This window comes from Tyto alba, unplaced genomic scaffold, assembly GCF_018691265.1.
Source record: "Tyto alba isolate M040663 unplaced genomic scaffold, T.alba_DEE_v4.0 Super-Scaffold_22, whole genome shotgun sequence".
Classification (NCBI taxonomy): Eukaryota; Metazoa; Chordata; class Aves; order Strigiformes; family Tytonidae; genus Tyto; species Tyto alba.
This window is the reverse complement of record NW_024881296.1, coordinates 4,096,969-4,119,732: the sequence shown is the minus strand read 5'-3', so window position 1 is coordinate 4,119,732 and position 22,764 is coordinate 4,096,969. Positions and strand designations below refer to the sequence as shown.

Genomic DNA, 22,764 nt, shown 5'->3' with positions numbered 1-22,764 from the left:
GTCTAGAATTTTTTGTATTGGACTCTGATCATTGCTCACTGAAGAAAGAGGTGGTGAGTAAAAGTTTCAAAAACAAAACGAAAGGGTGCTCTGTAACTTTTAATGAATACTGTCCTTTGGACAACAACTGTCCTCTTTTACAATTATCCTTTTTTGATAGTTATACACAGCTAATGTGAGAATGTGTAGACTTTGTTGGGAAATCTGTTGAACAATTCATTTTAGTTCATCTGTTAGAGCAGGCTGTGGTAATCCCTAGTTTAGGAAGGAAATCTGCTTAAAGCAAAGTAAGTGAAAGCTTCTATAGTCTTTTTAACACTGAATGCCCCAGTTTGTCTTGCCATTTGGAGAATTCCCTCTACTAAATACTAGAGCATTTTCCAGCTATATGCCAGTTTTCATAATGAATAGAAGATTCCTGGCAGCCAAGCACTGATTGCGGGAAATGGCCTTGAGGTTTCTGTGGTGTATTAAGCCAAATCAAGAATGTGAATGGTGGCTAAAGGAAAGAAGGAGTTTTAGCTGTTTATATTTAGCTCCCTGGAGAAAGAATTTTGTAGCCAGCAAAAAGGCCAGGATATGCCAGTGTGGATGTTAAGAAATCAGAGGTTTAAAGATAGACTGGATTTAATTATTTAAAGGTATGAAGACAAAATCAGTCTTGCTGTGAATTAATGTCATTGCTATTGAAGTCAAGGCAAAGTGTGCTCACTTATGCCAGGGCTAAACATAGCCTATAATTAAATGTTGGACTACACTTTGATCCCTCCCTTTCCCTGCCCTTACTTCCTCCCCTAAACATCCCATAAAGTCTTGTGCAATCACAAAATGATCTTCCCCTACATCCTATAATGGATCCCTTACCCTGATAGGTAGTAATGCCCATCAGTCTATGAGATGACCTAGAGAGCCTCTCCTGTTGACGCATCATGTTGGGTGTCACCCCTGGACCAAAAGGCTCATTCATGGCTGTCCTGGGACAACACTGAGAGGAGGAGAGGCAGTGCTCCATTTCTCTGACTGGGTTATATATATAGGGGTATATACATATTTATATACACATATATATACAGGGGTTCCTCCACATGCCAGCTTTCCTTTGTGCTCCTCCGTGCATGTGCAAACAAGGTTTTTTTCATACAACCTAACAAACATTTATTGTTTATTTTTTAAATGGACTAAATTCTTCACTGCAATGGTGGTTGGTCACTGGAACAGACTCCCCATGGAAGTGGTCATGTCATAAAGCCTGTAAGAGTTCAAGGAGTGTCTTGACAATGCTTTTAGTCATATGGTTTAGTTTTAGGTAGTCCTGTGGGTAGCAGGGAGTTGGGCTCAATGATCCCTATGGGTCCCTTCTAACTTGAGATATTCTATGATTCTTTAAATATTTAGCACCATGAGAATACTTATCTGAAACTGATTTCATATTTTACAGGGGTCATCCTTCAGCACTCAGCAACCTGAAGCTTACAATCTTTTCGTGACCACAGCTGCAGGTGATGGCATCAAACTGTGGGATTTAAGAACCCTGAGGTAAGGCTGAATTAGGTACCTTGGAATAAAAAGCCATGCTTTATCTTTATTCAGAATTGTCTTACTTGCTGTGATATACCACTAGAAATTTGAACGAGGAATTAGATCTACAGTCAGGCCTTTAAAAAAGAAAATTTATAGCTAATTGGAATTTACTAATTTTAAGAGACCAAACAAAATTATGATTCCTCAGTTGTAGTTACTTATATGGAAGCTATTAAATGATCAAGATTTATCACCCATGTTTACCTACTTTTGTAGATCTAATTGTATCTATAAAATAATATATTGAACTGAATGCTGATGGTATTTCCAAAACAACATATCATTACTTCTAAAGGAAGTAAAATATATGATACAGATTTTAAAATACAAGTGTAATTGTAACAACATTATTACAAATCACATATATAGTGCTATAAATTTGCATAATACATTATCATAAACTGAGAATAAAATACTGAATTTTTTCTAAAAGCCATTCAGTGTTGTACCTGGGAAATCTGTGGGACAAAAGGACAGAGTATTGGGGAGGGAACATTGATCGAATATGTGGGGCAATGTCTATTGTGCAGGTTAAAATAATTATGTTTAAAAGAAGAGAGACTGGCAGGTGTTTAAGTTTTAAAGAATAATTTCATATTTGTTTTGTGTGTATGTAAACATATATTTATTGAAAGATGTAATATAATTTTTCTACTACTGAATTTTCTATTTAGAAAATGGTTAATAAGCTTTTAATTTATTTTTATCTTTATGTGGTAAGAACATTAAATCTATAGGGGGCATATATGTTCTTGACAAAAGCATTGCTGTATTACCTGCACTGAATGTCAGAAAGTAGTGAAACTAGAGACTGCTGGGGTTGGAATCTGTTACCTTCTTATGTTTTTCTAATAAGCTGTTCAAACTGTGTTGCTGAAGAGTAATGAAAAAGTAGGAAACTTTTCACAGATCACTTATCTGTCTCTTTGTTTCTAAATACTAATATAAGTAGAACAGGTGAATGGTAAAATAGTTAAAGTATAAAATCTGGGCAATCTATTAAATGAATATGTCCTGGGAAGAGGGGAATAATTTATGTATGTTCTTGCTCTATATTTAATCTGGCAAAGTAGGTGTATTCTAGTGTCCACTGAGTTCTACTAACCAAACCTCAAAAAAGTAATTTAAGTTTGTAATGACACATTATTTAAGGGTGCATATTATGTATTATGTATATGTGTGTGTTTGCTACACATTACACAGTGATCAATGGTAGTAACTGTTGTGGAGAAGAAACAGAGCAAGTAAATAATTATTTTTCACTTGCTAGTAACTTTCAGGGAAAAAAACTGCGATTTTTTAAAATGAAATTTTCTCTCATTCCTCAGACCAAAGATTGAGTATTCTATATTTTAAAATCTATTCTTAAGTTCTCATAAGGAAGAAAACTGTTCAGTTTTTCCTAATGTGTTCACCAGGTGTCTTTCACATAAATACATTTGAAATGGCTTAGTTTGGAAAGCTCTGTCTGAACTTGGAACAAGTCTCCACTGAAGTGTTAGGTCTACTATATTGTTACACAGACTGAAAACTTTAGCATTTTTTTTTGTTCATAGGTCTTGTCCAATCAAATCCAGTCCATTACTTTCACTGTTGGGTGCTTACAGGAGAGATTAGTTCCTAAACAATCTTATGGTGGGCCAGTACCTTTAATCTCTTAAAGTTGCTGATTTGTAAAGTTGGTGCATCAGACATTACTGTGTTTTGAATGGTCCTTCTGGAATGACCTCTCTTTGTTTCTGCTTTGGGTTTGCCAGAATAGGGTTTGTTTAGTGAAATCTTTGTCCAGTGTTCTTGAAATATAGCAAAGGTAAGTCCACCTTCTCATTTATACTGTTTGCAGTGTTGTGGATAGTAACACTAACTGCAAGATCTCAACTTTATTGTTTGTTGATTTTGTTCTAAATATTTGCCCTAGACATCCACAGTGAAAACTGTTTTGCTTGTGTTTAATCTGCTTGTTGCCCTTAATGAGTTCTATCCATTGTTACTTTATTTAATAATACTGTAAAGTACAAAGTTCTGATTAAATAGAGGAAAAAAACATCCAGTATGGTGTACTTGAAAGATGCAACTTAAAGCATGGGAAGTAATTTTCAGAATAACTGCACAATTTCCTTGGGACTCTTAGCTGTTTCTTTATTCAATTTCTTTGATGATGGCTCTCTTATTTTTATTCTGACATGCATTCTTTTTTCTCATAATTGACTTAGAAATCATAGCAAGATGCTCAAGATCCTTTTTGATCTTTGCTTAGAGTAAATCTTCATACATGTTATCCTGGCCTGCAGCTTTATAGGTTTTGAATATATTGATTTTTTTTCTCCGAGTTCCACAAGAATTTTTCCATTCAGTCTGTATTATCATACTACAGCTTTTTTTTCCCAGTGAAAACTCCTTTAACTTATCTTTTCTCTTGTTCTTGAAGTTGGTGAGAGTATTTAGCAACTTCCATTTTCATCATCCTTACTGGATAAAGCTGTGAATCTGTCTCTCTTTCACTATTGATGATCTGGAGGCCTTCCAAGTTTGCTTCAGAGAGTGTCAGAGAGTCTTATGAGTTCCTCTAAAGGTGGTACAAGAAAAAGACATTTTAACTTTCTGATGTTGTCAACCAACCTCACACAGCCAGGTCATCTTGCCAGTAAATGAGGGAATCTTGGACACTGCTAGTGACTTTTGGATTTACTCAGTCTCCTGCTTCATTTTCCTTGAAATACATGGATTTGTAGAGTTTCATCTGAAGTTTTAAAATATTTTTATACTTCTGCATTCTTCTCATTTATAACTATAGCTAAGAAAAGCTCCAGATAATCTACAAAGCAGACTTATGAATAAAGAACCAAGGAGAATAGATCTTTTTGAAAAAAGAACCAACTCTGGCTACTTTTCTTCCAGGTTAGGATAATGAACTATGAGGTTTTATGAATACATGCATTAGGGTACATTTCTTGAAGGAGTTTAAGTATTCTTTATGATGAAACATTGTAGACACTTAATTGTCCATAAGACACATGAAACTTTACCATTCTATCTCCTTCTGCTGTCTCTCTATCGAATGCACTTTAGAGACATCATAACTCCTTCTGAAATCAGGAATCTAGCAATGATTCCTAGGAATCTGTACCTGTTGTCTCCACTTTGTTTTAATCTTTTGTGAAAGTCTGTATTGGAACAACACAAGTTGGTGAGTCCTATAGATTGTTCAGGCTAGATATATCAGAAAATTCCAATAGACTAAGCCTCCTTATCTTCTAGTCATGCAGACTATGTTCATGAACATATAGGGCAGTGAGAGACTGATATATTTCAGCATCCCCATGCTGTAAAACCAATGCATAGAAAGAGTGTAGAAACTTAGGAATTTAGGAAACTTTCATTCCCTTATGCAGTAAGCCTGTAACATCTGAAAATGACAGACAATTAAATACCAGGTGCTTTAATATGTTCATACATCACTTAAATTTCACATGACATTTTAAAATTCAGTGTTACCAGTCTGGATCCTTTTAATTGTTTATTTTCTCCCACTTGTAGATTAGATAATTCTGTGCATTAAAACATCCAGAAGAAAGGAAGTTTCTTTTATTCATTATTTTAGAAGGAAACTATCAGTTCAAAATGTGCCCTCTTCACTTTGTTAAATGTGTTTAGAATATTGACTAAACATTGAGTTATAGCACCAGCTCACATTCACTGGAAGTTACATGAATACCCTCATCTTCATGACTGGCTGATATTGAGAAAAATCAGCTGTCCAGATTTCTGCAGCACTTCGCTGTTTACCTTTTATGATTCATTCCAAAGAGTCACTTTCCTGAAAGGTTCTAGAATGTGAAGCAGTGTAAGCTTTTCTTCTCCAAGGTGGATTTCAGATCTTCTGCAAAATTTTTAGGCGCTGATGTGGTCCTTCCTTGCTCATCAGTAAAATATGGCTAAAGTTAAGGTACCGTAAAGCTTCATCCTTCTTTGTCACACTGATTATACGGTCTGGCTTGGTCTCAGATTTTTAGATGTATTACTCAAGTTACAGACTGCACTATGAGGGCCTTGAGTGTACTACTGGGCCTTGATTTCCCTGACCAGCCTTGGAACCCCACCTATGCACTCTCTGCTCCTTGATTCAGGCACTCTATTTAAGATCAGGCCTGGACATTTAGTCTTTACCTGAACTTTGTTGTCAGTATACCTGTCTCAGGTCCTGCCTCTGGCCTTGTTTTCTGCATGGACCTTGACCTACCTTGTAGGTAGTTTGTCTCGAGTTCTGTCTCCAGCAGACCCATGTTGTAGTCTTACCTCCAGCCCTGTATCTAGCTCTATCTCCTGCTGCTCTTGACTGGATTCCTGGGATGAAGCCTGGACCTGGTTCATCACCTCACTTTTTCTGGGACTGTCAATGGACCTTGTTATCAGCACACTGCTCTGCCCAACCTATTCAGATATGGTGGGACAGTGCCCTGGTCAGTGATGATACTGTGCCATGAGCCCCACTGGCTTCTTACTTGTATTCCCTTTTGTATCAGTCCTGCTCTTGATGCACTCTGACATGCATACTCACCATTATATTTACTTCTCACATAAGGTGCATAGATCTTCAAAATGCACACTAAGGAATGCCTTGTGATATTTTTATTTTTGTTTCTGCTCCAAAAAATATGCTGATAAGTTGGTCTTGGTAATTATCAAGCATGTAATTATCAAGCATGTAATCCATGTAGTTAATTGGAACTCAAAAGCTGCTTAATGTTCTAAGCAATACTCATAACTTGAAATTCCTTCCACTTCTGAAAGGGATAGTAACATAAGTAGTATATGCACAGCTCTGTAATTTGTTATATAAATAGGTTAAGATAATGCAAGATCAATACCCCTGTCCAGGGAAGACATACACTGACTAATTTGCTAGATTGTGAGCACAATCAGCATATTAATATGCTGATCATTCAAGCTAGGTGAATAATTGCAGAAAGATATACTGATTTTGCAGAAGTTATCCCATAGAAATATTTTTGGGTGAGTGAAGATCTGCTCAGGTCTTTTCATGTTCTAAGACCTGAAAAAATACTCTGTCTCTGCTCTTATCAGCTGTTGCTTTCCCTTTGAAGGAAGACAATCTACATCAACAGCAGATTTCTTTACCTAAGACACTTAGTGTTTGACAAAATATGAGATGAAACAAGACACAAGTTGTCTTTGTAACTACAGCTTGGGTATTTTTTATATGTTGCCTTACAATATCTATTCAGTAACTGTTTCTGTCTCTAGGTGACCAAGAAGACATAGTTCTATAAATTTCTGAGGAAAAGAACCTTCGGAAAGGGCAAGAAGGAGGACTTAGGGAACTGCAGGCTGATCAGCCTCACCTCAATCCCTGGGAAGGTGATGGAACAGTTAATCCTGGAAACTATCTCCAGGCACATATAAGACAAGGAATTAACTGGGAGTAGTCAGTGTGGGTTCACCAAGGGAAAGTCATGTTTGACCAATTAATAAACATCTATGATAAAATTACTGGCTTGGTAGATGAGGGGAGAGCAGTGGATATTGTCTACTGTGTCTTCAGTAAGGCTTTTCACATTGTTTTCCATAACATCCTCATAGAGAAGCTGATGAATGATGGTCTGGATAAGCAGTGAGAAGGGTTGAAAACTGTCTGAATAGGAACCTCAGAGGGTGGTGATCAGTTAGAGGCCTAGTTAGAGGTCAGTAATTAGCAGGGCACCCAGGGATGAGTATTGGTTCCAATCCTGCTCAACTTCATTAACTATCTGGATGATGGGGCAGAGTGTAGCAACTTTGCTGGTGACAAAATGAGAGGGGTGTCTCATACTCTGGAGGGTTGTGCTGCCATCCAGAAAGACCTCAACAGTCCAGAGAAATGGTCTGACAGGAGCCTCATGAAGCTCAACAAGGGGAAGTGCAAAGTCCCCTTGACACCAAGCGCAACCCCCCCAGGCATCAATATATGCAGTGGGGGCAACTAGCTGGAAAGCAGCTTTGCAGAAAATGACCTGGGGGTCCTGGTGGACACCGAGGTGAACATGAGCCAGAAGTGTGCCCTTGTGGCAAAGACAACTAATTATGTCCTGGACTGCATCAGAAGGAGTTCTGCCAGCAGTTTGAGGGTGGTGGTGCTTCACATCTATTTAGCATTGGTGAAGCCATGCTGGCTGTATGTGAGCAGGGAGCTTGGATAAGATGACCTCCAGAGCACCTACTGACATCAACCATGATATGACTTTGTGATTCTATGAAATTAGCATCTGCTCTTCTCTACTTGCCACAGAAATACAGAGATGAGAAACTTATCGGGGATCTGATGTAGTGACAGAGCAGGACAGACAATAACAGCTGAAATTAGGAATTAATTTAGAAGGAAGGAATGGAACAGTTGTGCTATGTTGTTTACCTAGAGATGGGGAGAGCAGGGAAAAGTTATTACTGCATAGTTTAGAGGTCTGGGCTGCTGCTATGGTAGGTGTGGGGAGGTAGATGTGATAGCTACTAGATTGCAGGTAGTGAGATTGGCAGGGGCAAGGTGTTGGGAGGAGCTTCCACCCACCATCACACTAACACCTTTAGTGTCAAGAGCAGCATTCCTCTGACTCACACTCTGAACAGTTGAGGAATACAAGTTCAGCTCATCTAATGCTGTTTGCTGCTGAAATACTCATTCCTCATTCCTTCTGAAAAACAGGACGTGGGTGCTTATTGGACCACAGTGAAGACATTTGAAGAATATTGGACTACTTGGACATACTAAATTTCTTCTGAAGAGTACTCAGATGCATGATAATGCTTTGATGCATGATCCCAGGGAAAATCAGTTTCACCCTTTTTCAGCCTCTGAAAAGATTTGCCAATTGTATAAAGATAGTTTTAGACATTAAGGTTAAAATCTCCAACTAGTATTATAATCCTGTGCAACTAGATCATAAGCTCCCTTGGCAACATATTTTAGTAGAATTCCTGCAGCCACATGGAACTCATCTCATACGTTTTCTAACAACTACACGTTGAGAGCCTTAGGGTCAGACATGCAGTATGAATGAATGGCCCTTCAATTTTCGGATACTTTTCAGTTTGCATCTCCACTGTGAACTAACTGCTTGACATCAACCTGATCAAGATACACATATACACACACTCAGAATTTGATTAATCTTGGTCTCTTCTGAATGTGAAGATCCCATGATATGCCATTTTTTTTTTTTTTTTTTTTTTTTTTCCCTGGAGCTTTGAGTTTTGTTATCTGAATTCTGAGAGAAAAATGGATAAAGCAGTGGCTGGAGTTTCTCCAAATTTGGGACTGGGGATGCATGAAAGTATACAGGATGGGGAACATATGGTCCCTGCTAGATGGTGTTTGTGCAAACACGTTGAACTCTTATGTGAAGGGTTTGGTGTGTGTTTAAAATGAAACCCATGTGTACAGAACATCTAAGGTAGATATTACTACTGTCAAGTTATACACGGATTTTGTAGAGCCTCAGTGGATCTTCTGGTACTGAAGGGTCTCTGAGCAAATACCAGAGCACTGGGACAAAGTAATAAATCACAAGGAAAAGTAGTTGAAAAAACCCCCAACTTTGCTCTACAGTCAAGAATTTTTTTTTTTTTTTAATACAGAAAGTAGAATGAAATAGACTTATTTGTGAGTGTATTCCCTGATATATGGAGAGAGGTACCATTCTGGTATCTTTCTTTTACAAACACAGAAAACATGTTACATTTTTTTCTAATATTCTGCAAGTTGTTTGCAACATAAAAAGATGCACATTTTGGAATGTAGAGTAAAAGCTGTACAATGGAGAACATAGGGAAAACTTGGATGTTTTCTGTCCCATGCAATTACCAGATGTTTGTCATGGTAACCCTTGAAAAGCTCTGACCAGAAAAGCATTCTTAGGAGGCTGGACATCATGCCAGCTGGCCATGTAAATCTTGCAATATCCAAAATAAGTTTGATCACCACCTGTTGCTACTTTAAAAAAAAACAGGACAGAAACAAAAAAAAGTCTGAACTAAGATAACACCTAGAATAATCTAAAATTATACACATAATAACTATCTATTTGTTCTATGATATTTTATCCATTTTTTTTCCATTGCTGTGATACCTGGATGTATCTGGACTTAATAGATTACATAACAAAGTTTCTACTGGATTTGGTGGAAAGTTTAATTGGAATCAGTTTTTTAAAATATCTTTTTAGAGCAGGATTTTGAGGGGGTGTGTAAAGTATCTATACTTGTAATAGAACATACATCCTGATTATAAGGGAAAAGTTGAACAGGAAAAAAATTAAGAAAATAGAATCCAGGATGTTAGTTATTACTGTGGCTGTACTAGCACAAGGAAAAGTGGCATTGTCCTGTGACTCAGACATTGCTTTATATTGCTGTGGTACAGCAGAGAAAAGATCAGTGAAAGCCTTTGAATCATGTTAGTTCTTATGCATCCATTTATAAGTGTAGTAATTGAGTTGTTGGTCACAGATGCAGAGGAGTCAAATTCTTTTGAAAGGAAATAGTTTGCTGTGATTATTAGGAGACTCTCCTGTAAAGAAACACCTCATTGAGGAAGTTAGCTTTTACAGGCCCTGAGAATGAGCTCTTAAACACTGAGAACTAGTCCTGATGGCCAGTGCTCCACTTAAGGAAGAATGGTGGTCCTGGAGGCATATTCAGGAGGAACAGAGTATATATGAATTTTGTTAATTCTTCCCATGAAGAAATTTTTTTCATGGGATGCCATTGTATCTTGCAAGTATAAGACTAAAAGGAAACAATTTCTTCAAATATTTGTATAAACAGTGTCCATATGTGACAGTGAGAAAAGGCACTGAGAAGGTCTGTATTTTGGGGGGAACTCTGAAATTCACAGTATAAGTGGGAATTTGGCAAAGACAAGAAAAGACATGACTGAGGCTGAGTTGTAGGAGAGATCTAATCTACTTAGTGAATAATATTTGGTAGGAGTCTAACTGAGGGCAAAATCTTGCTATATCTGACCATGAAGTGGAATAGCAGACAAATGAAGCACATCATGCATTATTTTTCTTTCTGTCTGTCTAAGATATTTGAAAGAAAGACTTGCCCGAAGTGTCAATAATGTCTTTGCTGCTTAATCACAGAATCACATAATGATTGAGGTTGGAAGGCACCTTTGGAGGTCATCTTGTCTAAGTCCCCTGCTGAGGCAGAGTCACCTACAGCTGGTTGTCCACAATCATGTTCAGTTGGCTTTTGAATATGTCCAATGAAGGAGATTCTACAACCTCTATGGGTAACCTAGGCCAATGCTCAGTCACCCTCACAGTAAATAAGTGTTTCCTAGCGCTCAGACAGAGCCTCCTGTATTTCAATTTTTGCCCATTGCCTCTTGTCCTGTCACTGAGCACCGGTGAAAAGAGCCTAGCTCTGTCTTCTTTAAAGCCTGCCTTCAGCTCACTGGTGACAGATGTCATTGAGAGGCCACTCTCAATTATCTTCAAAAGATCATGGTGATCAGGAGAGGTGTCTGAAGACTGAAGGAAAGTGAACGTCACTCCTATCTTCAAAAAGGGCAAGAAGGAGATCCCAGGGAACTACAGACTAGTCAGCCCCACCTTGATCCCTGGGAAGGTGATGGAACAACTAATTCTGGAAACTATTTCCAGTGACTGACCACTGGCACAAGTTGCCCAGTAAGGTTGTGGAGTTTTGCACCTTCGAGATAATTCAAAACCCATCTAGACACAGTCCTTGGCAACCAACTCTAGGTGAGCAGGGAAGCTGGACAAGATGACCTCCAGAGGTGCCTTCCAACCTCAGTCATATGATACTGTGAAAGCTCTGGTATGGGAAGTATGCATCACCCTTTGTGTTTTCTTTTAAGTTACTTAAGTTTTAAGTAACTTAAGTTACCAAAAAGTAAAGTGCTTTGAAAGTATAAATCAAATATGTATTCTATGACTTGTCCTCCTTTGCCTAACCTTAGAGTCATATATGTTAGAATATTGTATTTAAGAGGAGACTGAGGTAGCTAGTATTCTCCTTTACTGTCAGTAGGAAGCTTGAAGAGAAGCAGGTTATTCAATGACGCAAATGAAGCCATTGGTTATTGAAAGTCTCTGAATACTCATGCAAAGCTATGTAAAAACTGAAGATGAAGAATATTTTTACATCTTAGTCACAGTAGTTGACTGTCTTTGTAAGTTGCTTCTCTTTGAACTGTAGTGTTCTCTTAAATTGAGTTATTTACAACAGGTTTAGGGTAGAATTGGCTTGACATGAAAGATCTGGTTACTGTATACTCAAAATGCCCATTGTTATCAGTAGTTTTCTTATACAGAAGTTCAGCCAAATATATACTATCTGTGAAAGTTCAGAGTTAGACTCTGTAAAATGATGTATTTTCATGCATTCAGAAGTGTCTTATTTTATGCTTTACTAAGTGATAGTTATTGGATTGGTCACAAAGTAATGTTTTTGTTTAAATATGCCTGTTTCACCTAGGTGAATAAAACCATATTGACATTCAGTTCATTCTTACACATACATTCGTGCATAAAACAGAACAACGTGGTATAAAAATTTAGAGATTTCTGCACATGGATTCAGTCAATCAAACTAACATAGCATCTGTGATTTCACTAGCCAGGAAAAAGTGTATATCACAGATGTTGGCAGGAGATGTTACTGTTTCAAATTTGTTCCTGGACCAATCATAGATAAAAAAAAAGTATATGTGACATCTGTATTATGGCAAAGTGTATTAATTTGTTTTGTAAGGAGAGGGGCAGGTTGATAGCATTCATAATAAAGGCTAAAGAAGAATACAGATTATTGTAAATCTTTTTTTGAAATTATACCTTATGGGTATAAAAATAAAGCTCTGAAATGGTATACATATGTAAATGATAATTCTGAACAGGGTTGAAGGTTGTATTAAAATGTCTTTTAGCATTGAAGCAACTCTAAATACTACTTTTTTCCTTAGTTTTGTTGTGACCACAAAGCTATCACAGTTCTTTACAACCATGGAATTTTTTTAGATGGATATTAATCTTCATTTCATTAAAAACATTAGTATATTTAAATGGGCCAGATGTACTCAGCTATCAAAAACTTACTCCATAATGCTACCTTGCGATATTTAACATGAAAAGTAGGAAATTAATTCCCTGCATTAAATTTAAATGCATTCCTTCCTTTAGACTGTACTAATGCAGATATGTAAAAAGTTATCTATGGTTGTAGGGTAGATAGCTAGATTTATCAGTTTGGAATGTCACTTGGATATTGCCTTTCTTGAATTTACAAGATACAATAAATCAGTGCATGGAGTAGGAATGTAAACAGAGCAACACAGTTTAAATATCCAGCTTTGTGTATCAGAAAAGCAAACAATAATTATTTATGTTATGATTCTACATACTGGATCTTCATTTAATATAGACTACTTGAGGGAGATTTCTAAGGCTTCACAGAGCAGACTGGCTTTCACAACACCCTCCCCTTAATGAAGGGGAGTTCAGCTTTCCCTGCTGAGATGACTAACTAGGGGTAGCTTAATGGTAGGCATCACAGCTCCTCATTTCTAATATTTATTAATGATGTTTCTGTCTTTGTAAACTAAACAAGGGAAAAGCATGACTTTGGGCACTGTCCTGGGGTAGTTTCAAGTGTTCATTTTATTTTTAGTCCTTAACATTCTTTAATGTCTTTCAGTTTTGACAAACTTATACTGCAGAGATATTTAAAAATTAATTTGTGGATTTGCCATAGTAAATTTGTAGACTAAGAAAAACAGATGAGAAAATGGCAGTAAAAGAGCTAGCTTTTAGTTGGTGTTAATAAGACTGAAATTTCTCTGAAGGTGTGAACGTCATTTTGAAGGGCACAGTAGCCGCTGCTATCCATGTGGAATTGCAGTATCACCTTGTGGACGGTTTATAGCCAGTGGATCAGATGACAAATGTGTAAGTAATGTTTTTGTTTATTTTCCTCCTAAACTATAGGAGCTACTCATATTGTACACAAAGTAGTCATCTTATGAATGTTTCTAGGATTCAGCTTAATGTGCAAGACTGAGATCTATTATACTTTCATATACTTTGTTTATATGTAGCAGCTACATATGATTCTTGGTCTGTGTGTTCTTTATTTTCCCTGAAAAATCCCTGAACAACCAAATCTTCAGTAAGTGCTGTATTGTTGGCACAAGGTTTTTTCTTGGTGTTTGCTAAGAGATAGATGATTGCTAGCTTGGAGTATAGGCCTTTGAAACTGGCCTGGGGTTGAGTTCATTGTAAACACATCCTTTCAAAACAACTGGGTAGGAAATCTGTTTAACTTTCTTCTAGGTCTTTCTAGGTGACTCATCAGGACTATGACACAGGGTTTCTGGTCAACTTCAAATTCAGAACGAAAGGAATTTACTGTTGTGGCTAGTGTTGAAATAGTGAATCAAATCATGTGTGGAGGTTAGAGATTTTATTGGCAGATTGCTGGAGGTTTGGCAATAGCTAATGTGTTCTCGATGTTTCCATGATAAAATATATTTTTCAAGTTTCTGGTAATTTGCATTTCAAAATGTAGTTTGCAATACAAAAGAAAGGCTTTTTGCTTTGTCTATGAAACAAAATGCATCTAATACTGATCTTTGCTCATCATGTATATAAATATCTAGTCAAGATTACTAATTAAGGTTGATTTTGAATAGTGTAAAAAGAAGTGCAGTCACAAGACCTTTTGTCTTCTCTTTTGCATTAAGGCTATTGTTCGGAATTACTGCTGATCCAAGAAAAGAAAGGCATAGAGCACAATTTTGCCCTTACTCCAAATTCTTGGTACATGGTTGCTCATCATCCTGCTCCAGTTGGCATGTGGTCCCTGGTGGGCACAGTACCAGTCAGTACTTTTTAGTGTGGCTTCTAGGTTGGGATTTTGCATAATTGGCATTGCAATGTCTGTAGAGAACTTTAATTGTTCTTGTTGTACCCTGAGGAAAACTGAGTCAAGTTTCAGACTTTTGCTACAACTGTACTGTTAGGACAAAATATAGTTCTGAGGCATTTTTAGGAGGCTTCTCTTTGAAATATTGAGAATGGATATACTTTTGTGTTTCCTTCTGAAAAAGAAAATTGAACATGGCACGGAATAGTCCATTCATATTGTTAAACTAATAACATCCTGACAGATGGACTGATGCACAACTGGAACAGTTTTAAGAGTATCAAGAAGTCACATATTTTTGCAGATTGTATTCTATGAGTGAATGTCCATTGGAATTCAAAAAACTGCATAAAAATTCAGCAGTGTGTATAAAAAGTGTAATCTTGAAATACTGCATTCTGGAAATAAGTTATGTAACTTTCCACTGACCAGCAACTGCATCTTCAATCATCTTGGAGTTTAATTTATCAAGCGCAATGCTTGCACCCTGTGGTTAACAAATATCATTGATTTTAAAGCCAAAAGACACAGAATTGGAATATAATTGAGAGACATTAATCTTAAACTGCCTTTTATATTTCACAATATCTGAAGTGTTTGACAGAGAAATATGTTGGCTGCATTGATTAATAGCAAAATCAAAACCATATTCCTACAGGGCATAGAATCAGAAAACCAAAATATGTTATTGTAAACAAAGAGATGCAAATTCTGCCTGCCTTTTTCTTTACTTATAAAATAGGTCATATACTTTGTATGAGAACAGTTTGGTATAGCTTCTGTGTCGCTGAAGTAGCCACTTATTTTTATTTGAACTGCTTTTGTTTGTTAGTATGAGACTTGTACATACTGTAAATCATGGTTTGAAAATGTTCCGCTAACTGATTATCCCAACTTCTTTAAGAGAACCTTTGTCAAGACATGTGTAGGGCCTGACAGTCTGATAAAAGCAGGTACCTGCATGTCGTGGTTTAACCGCAGTCATCGCGCACACAAGCAAGACAAGGAATTTATTCACCACTTCTCATCAGCAGGAGGTGTTCAGCTATCCCCAGGACAGCCAGGCTCCATCATAAGTAAATGTTACTTGGGAAGACAAATGCCATAAATCCCTTCCTTCCCTTCCTTCTTGTTCCCCAGCTTTATATGCTAAGCATGATGTCATATGGTATGGAACATCCCTTTGGTCAGCTGGGGTCAGCTGTCCCAGCTGTGTCCCCTCCCAGTTTCTTGTGCACCCACAGCCTGATCGGTGGTGGGATGGGGTGAGAAGCAGAAAAGGCCTTCATGCTGTGTGAGCACTGCTCAGCAATAACTAAAACGTCCCTGTGTTACTGTTTTCAGTACAAATCCAAAATATAGCCCCCTACTAGCTACTATGAAGAAAATTAACTCTATCTCAGTCAAAACCAGCACACCACAGTATCTTGGTTTTGAACTGTGATTATCATTTCCATAATTCATTGTGATTAGAAAATATAAGAATTTGCCATTTCTAATAGCAGATCTTCTCTTCATCTTAAATAGCCTAAGGGTACAAGTGACGTGGGTTGACTTTTTCTTAACCAAATACACATAATATTTTAATTCCTAACTACTTTACAAGTGGACAGTTTGAGGTTTCTGACTATCAGACAGTAGTATTAAGGGTGCTGGACAAATACTCTAAATGGGTTTAGATTTCAGTTTTCCTGAGCTCTTTACAAAATGATCACCTAAACATTTGTTGACCAAAGAAATCTTAGTCTAAAAAGACAAAAATATCTGGAGAGTGTGAAATGTTACTTTTTAAAACAGGAAAAGCTAATATTCTCCTTTGCTCCGTGTAGTTCTAGTTAGCTGTTTTACTTCACATCTAATTAGGTTCTTAATTTTTTTCTTTGAAGACGTTAGGGCATTTTGAATAAATTCCAAGTTTCCAGAAATGAAGTAGAGAATGCAGATAAAGATTTGGTTGTTTGTTTTCACATTAATTCTTGCTAGCTCTCTCTTTGAAGTTTAAGGGGCACATTTTGACCCTGGTGCTGAAATGGAATTTGCTAACATAAAACTCTGTGTCCATGTTAAATCTCAAAGCTTGGGCTCATGGTTCACGCTGACTGACCCATAATGCAAACCCAGAATTTTTTCAGCATAACAGGTTGCTACACCAATAACAAAAACTACATGGGTTATGTATGAAGTTGTCTTCTGTTTTATTTATACTTTTCATCAAAGTATAGGATTTTGCCTATTATAATAATTCTGCACCCTGCCAAACCTAAGTATGTTATAAAAGTAAAAGCAACCTAAATACAGAAGTGCTTTGTGCTACATAAACTCTACAGGCAGACAAATAAAACCAATCATGTACATAAGGCTTTGAAATTGACCAGTTAATTAGAAAACTAAAATCAGGAAAATTATAAATTGGAAGCTTCTAAGAAAGGCAGCTTACAGAGGCAAATCTGAGATATGGTTTAGATCTATTATGTAATCTTTTTTTAGTGAGGAAATTTCAAACTGTTAGCTATCACTGCCAGCATACTGATACATTTGAAAAGTGTCCTCTAAATCTTGAAAGATGACTGATCTTGATAATGTTAACTGCTTTAATAATAAAGAGCATTATTAATGTTAACTGTTACTGCTTTTGTAGTTATGTTGAAGGAACTCAGATGGAAACTGGGGTCTTACTGTAGTGGGCAGTTTCATGTGACTACCAGAATGACAGCCTCCATAAGAGGCGTTAGAAGGCAAAGGGACTCAGAGGACATACGGTACTCAACTTTTGGTGACATGCTTGAATAGACTTTCCATGCTACCATGTGGCAAGTGTTTAAGATATCTTGGGACTGAAAAGTGCTAATCAGTGCTTAGGATACTTGTGAAATCTGTTTTATTATGTGTGGATTTGGCACTGATGCCTATAGTTAAGGTAGTCTAACACTTTCCACTATAATTCTGTTTTCAGTTGCTTATAATTGAGAACATTTTGGGGCTGAAACTTTCCATGCTGGGTTTCTGCTTCAGGCTGATTATTATTTTTCATTTTAGTATAAGTAGTTCAGGTGCTTCTTCAGATTGATGCTGAGAAAAAATACATGGTTCAGTGGGAGATGTGCCCCAGTGTAAACAGGGGGTGGTGAAGTGCAAGCCAAAAAATTAAATCATGTAGTGTGGGAGTATGCATCAGGTTTGATGGCACTAATGGAGGCAAATGGAGACTAATGCCTTATTAATAAATCCAGATGTTTTTCATAAAAGTGTAAGAAAAAATATTTATTTATTTTTCTATCAAGAGGCTTTAACACTTCCATCTTCTATAGTTCATTTGAAATATTAGAAAAAATAGATTCAGAAAAGGGATGACTGGCCAATCCATGCAAAACTTATGAAGAAAAAAATGTCTAATTTTGTACGGTCAAATTAGGTATCTTAGATATTGGTGGGTGTTTTGTTTTGTTTTGTTTTGTTTTTTGTTTTGTTTTGTTTTGTTTTTTCCTGTGACCTGTTTGTAAAATATGTGCTCCACTCTTTAAAGCCACAGCAGTTATGAAGGGTTTCTCTTGAAACTGGTGTTGCTTTTCTAGTCCCTGGGCAAGGGCTGATGAAAAGTAGAATCTTTTTGTAATGCATTCAGTGTTTCTCTTTCTGATTTTCTTGCCCTTCTTTCCCTTTCCAGGAGGGAGTAGGAGTGTAAGTAATTTGACTCAAATGCATATGGACATGGATTGGACTAGGGAGCAGTGGGAACAGATGGGGACAAGTTTGCTTTGAAGACAGAGTATAAGAAAACAGAGGAAAGAATTTATAGTGAAACTCTGCAGATAAAGAGTAAATTTATTTAGCACACTCTGTCTACAAATGCAGTAGAACTAAGTAGTTTTCCATTTGGATACAAATTCTTCTCTCAAGAAGGGACTTTCACCCTTCTTCCCTGTCTCCTGCTACAAATTTAAGAAGAATGCACAACCTTGTAAATACATGTAAGGTGCTAAATACACTCTCACACTGTGGGTTAGTGAAAACTGACTACTCCAAATTTTCTTCAAACTTTAAGTGAAAGGAAACACAAGTAAGTATGTGGTTATGGGTGCAGGAAACTTATTTGGAAGCTATTGGTACAGGTAAATGATTTTTACTCTTGGCTGACCCTTGGACAGAAATGGAAAGGAAATACCAATATCTACTGAATCAGTATTTTTATTACAAGAAATTGGTCTTAATATAAAAAAAAGGGATTGACTTTGGCTAAAGTCTATAACAGATTATATGCACATATGAATTTTGGGTATTGCTGAGTACTTCCTAGACTGTTTTGCTTTATTTTTTTTTACATTTGGTTTGCTGAAAATCCGTTCTTCCTCTGTCATTGAATTAATACTTTATTTTTTTTTCTTCTGTGGCTAGTGTTATGGTATAATTTATAATTCACTAACTGTTCTTTCTCTCTTTTTTTTTTTTTTTTTTTTTTTTTTTTGGTAGAGAAGAATATGCTAAAAAAATCTAGTAAGTATAGAACAGAAAAACAATTTGAATGACATCAGAAATGTAGTAAAACAGGAATGATGGCAGACTATGGTATGAGAATGTTTATACTGGAGTTATTCCACTTCTTATGAATACCTGAATGTAATTTCTGTTAAAATACAATTTCCTTTGGGTTGTTTTTTATTGTTTTTGCTCTTTTTTTTTTTTTCCCTATTAAAGTTAAAAATAAATTTACTGAAATTTTATTTTTACTCTTGCATGAAGTTAACTTTTATTCTCAGAATTTAGACTATCATTGGCTAGCTTAGATATCTGTGTCTAGACTTGCTTAAACAGAAGCTTTTTTTATGCACTTTTTAATGGTGATGTTCTTCTTTTAATCACATTTTATTGCGTTACAGGTAAAAATTACTCTGATTTTAAATATTTGCTATTACTTTCCTTAAAAGCACAGTTATTGGAAGAAAAGATGATAGCTGCCACAACATAATAAACTATTCTGGAATGTAGTCAGGGTCTCTGCCACTTTTTCTGTTGAAACTGAGCCACCACACCTAAATATTTAAGATTTATAGGGCTAGAAATACAGTATCAGAGAGAAGCTTAGCACAAGTTCTGTTAGAATAGAATTTTAGAAACGAATTACAGTGGGAAAGTTGTGTTCCCGGCCATGTTCTGTGTGTTTTGTCTAGCAGCTGTTCGATATGAAAATAGTCTTATAATAAAGATCGGGGTAAAGATCTTTCCCATGCTGATGAATGCTTCAGTGGTTAGCTACAGGTGGGCTTCTATCTGTACTTGCCTGTCATTGCTTTTGTCTGACACGGTAAAACTTGTTACATAATGTGATGATTCAGAAGACTGCTGCATCCCAGCCTAACCGCTAGATCAGGGTTTAGAATTGTTTCTTGAAAAGTGGGAGGTAAGAGTTTGAATTTTTAGTTTGAGAAGTGTGATTAGCTAATATCTCTTTTTAGACAACCAAATACACACTTGCTAGATTCTACTGAAGGTGCACAACTGCTTCATAGCATTTTTTGAAAGAAAGGTATGAGTGAAATGGTTGATTTAGGAACTGTGTGGAAGAGCAAAAGTTACTAGAATACCTGGATTTCCCAGAGATGGGATTTGTCTTCAAAAAACAGTGAAATGCTATCACATCTATTTTACAGAGAGGAATGGGGACATAGAGATTAGGCCAAAAATTAATATGCCTCTCCCCAAAATAAACTGAGAACCTGGAATGGAAAATTAATTTTTATTAGATAAGTTTAGCAAGGTTCTGTAAGCCACTAGATTATGATGGAAAGTTTTCAGTTTCACTAATCATGTCTCTCTGTGGTATGTTCTCTCAGTTAAAACATGGACCCGTGTTTCTTCTTGGCTCAGAAACTGTTGGAAGACATTGTGGATCTGTGACTCAAAGCATTTTGTGCTCTTGAATCTTACTGTCCTTGACTTTGCCTCTTCTTTGTTCCTACTTCCATGAAAGGTGGGAGGAGAGTAGGCTTGAAGAGGAAAAGTGACAGTAGTGCAATTTGGGGCCAGAAAGAGAAAAGATGATAGAAAGCATAGTCCTGTCAGCTGTCTATACCTCTCTGCCAAAGACTGGTGTTAGTATATGCAGAACTGATGCAGGCAATCCAAAACCTTGCAATTGCAGAATAATTAGCTTGTGAAGGGGAATAATTGCTAGCAATAGGAGTTTTTTAAATCTATTTTACTAGCTCCCCATGTATCAGCTGTGCAGAGTACAGAGGACTTATACTATGAACCAAATCCCTGAATTTTAGAGTTTATTTTATTCTCTTCAGTATTTTTCTCATCAATTCTGTTCTGTTTAAGTTCTTATATATAACAGAGTTCTGTAGTGTGTTAAGAAACATGATGTATTCATCTTGTTTTGGTCATTCCCACAGTTCCAAAGGGGATGGACATGTGTACATTAGCTATGAAGAAAAGGATTTGAATCTTTCATGAGAAAAGCACCTAAAAAGTGTCATGGTATTACTCAGTATCGTGATACTGTTGAACCATTTTGACAAGAGGTGCACAGGATTTTGGGGGGCTGTTTGGTAAGACTGATTTCTTCCTGTTTTCACGAATTCTCTCTTTCTTCAGTTAGAAGTGGTGGAGCATGCTGTTCTGGACACTGCAGTGCAGCCTGTAATGCTGCTTGTTCTCTTCTCACTCAGTGTACTCCTTTCCTTTCTGGATTCTCCCTGAAATAAGGAATTCTACAGCATGTCATCTCTCATTTTCTTGAGACTTGCAGATTCCTGTTAATTATGTGAGCACAGCTGCTGTAGTCTGCTCTGGCATGGTGATGGTGGTGGTGAAGTAAAACCTGACTGCAGTTTCTATACCTCATTCTTGCTGGAATAAAAAGGTCATTGCTAGCACTCTGTTCTTGAAAGGAAGTCTTGTGGGAAGTCTGGACAGTGGGGCCAGGTGATACACAATATGACAAAGCTTGGCTATGAAGAAGACACAACATTGTTATAAGTACTGAGATAACACATCTGATAATTTTGTTACCAGTTGATGGTAGTGTCATGGTAGTGTCATTAGAGTGAACAGTGGAAAGCTAGTATGGAAGGAGGAGAATGGATGGATGTGGCCTTGTAAAATAAAGGAAATTTTGAGGGATACTACTATGTGAGAACTCTGAAACCTTCTCTGTTTAAGTCTGATTAACTGGCAATGTTGTGTTCTGTGTGAAACAAATATTCCAGCAAATAACCAACACAACCTCTTAATATTTTTATCTCAATAAAGAGGAAATTTGTGTCTAACTGGAGTTATTTACAAACAGTGATTGCAGCTTTTCTGTATAGAAACAGCAAGAACTTGAGTAGTCCTGTGTACAGATTGAATTTACTAATACATGGTCTCGTACCTTCTGTCAGAGAAAATAATTTCATGTCTACAGACACAACAGAATGCTTTCCTTTTTGTCATTATATCACTTTCATCTTGTTTGGGTTCCCCTTAGCTACTTGCTGACTTGTGAAATGATCATGTTTCAAGTGGTGTAAGTCACAGTAGATATGGTATGTCCATATGTTTTAAAACAAACAAACAGAAATTGCTGCTTTTATATTACTAGCAATCAAATACTCTTTAGTATGGCCAGTTTCCTGAGATCTTTAAAAAGTAGGGAAGAGGGGCTTAAAGTCAGAATTTCCAATTAACAAGTGTTTGCTGTGTGCTTTTAGGAAGGATGCAGTGATTTTGACACATTACAGGGGATGCTGCTACTTTACCAGTTAGTATGGCAATATCTGTGTGGAATACTACAAAAGATCGAGGTTAAAAATGGATACTTATGTTTCTGTATGTTTTTAGGCACTTCACTTATGTCAGTAGATGGTTTTAATTCCATATCCTGGACTGAATGCAGAATATGTAAGGTATATAAACTGAATGCAATTAAGTAGATTTACAGTTGTCTTCTTTGGTTTGCATCTCAGTGAATATGGTAATGAATGGAAAATTTGACACTGAGGACTATTCAGTGTTTCTTCTGTGCTGGTTTAGACTAGAGAATCTTTGGTGTTGGATGATAAGATTTGTTTTCTGAGTGAGGCATTAAGTGTTTTTCAGGACCTGCATTGGGCCATGAATCTTTTTGTAAGTTGGGAAGACTGTCAGATGAGTCCACAAGTTTTTGGGATATATATCTTGTAGCAGTTTGCTGTCTGTTAGGGGAAGCTCAGTTGCCTTGGGTCTGAATGATTAAACTCACTTTAAGGTACTACCAACAAA

The 22,764-nt window shown here is 36.7% G+C and overlaps 1 protein-coding gene across 1 annotated transcript in view; it reads left to right on the top strand.

The window, feature by feature from the left end:
• WDR27 (WD repeat domain 27) overlaps positions 1-22,764 on the top strand; it is a 123,640-nt gene that overhangs the window by 43,607 nt on the left and 57,269 nt on the right. Inside the window, exons 23-24 of the mRNA XM_042795631.1 lie at positions 1,439-1,536; positions 13,445-13,547. Of these exons, the coding sequence (XP_042651565.1) occupies positions 1,439-1,536; positions 13,445-13,547 (201 nt within the window). The remainder of the gene's footprint in view (positions 1-1,438; positions 1,537-13,444; positions 13,548-22,764) is intronic.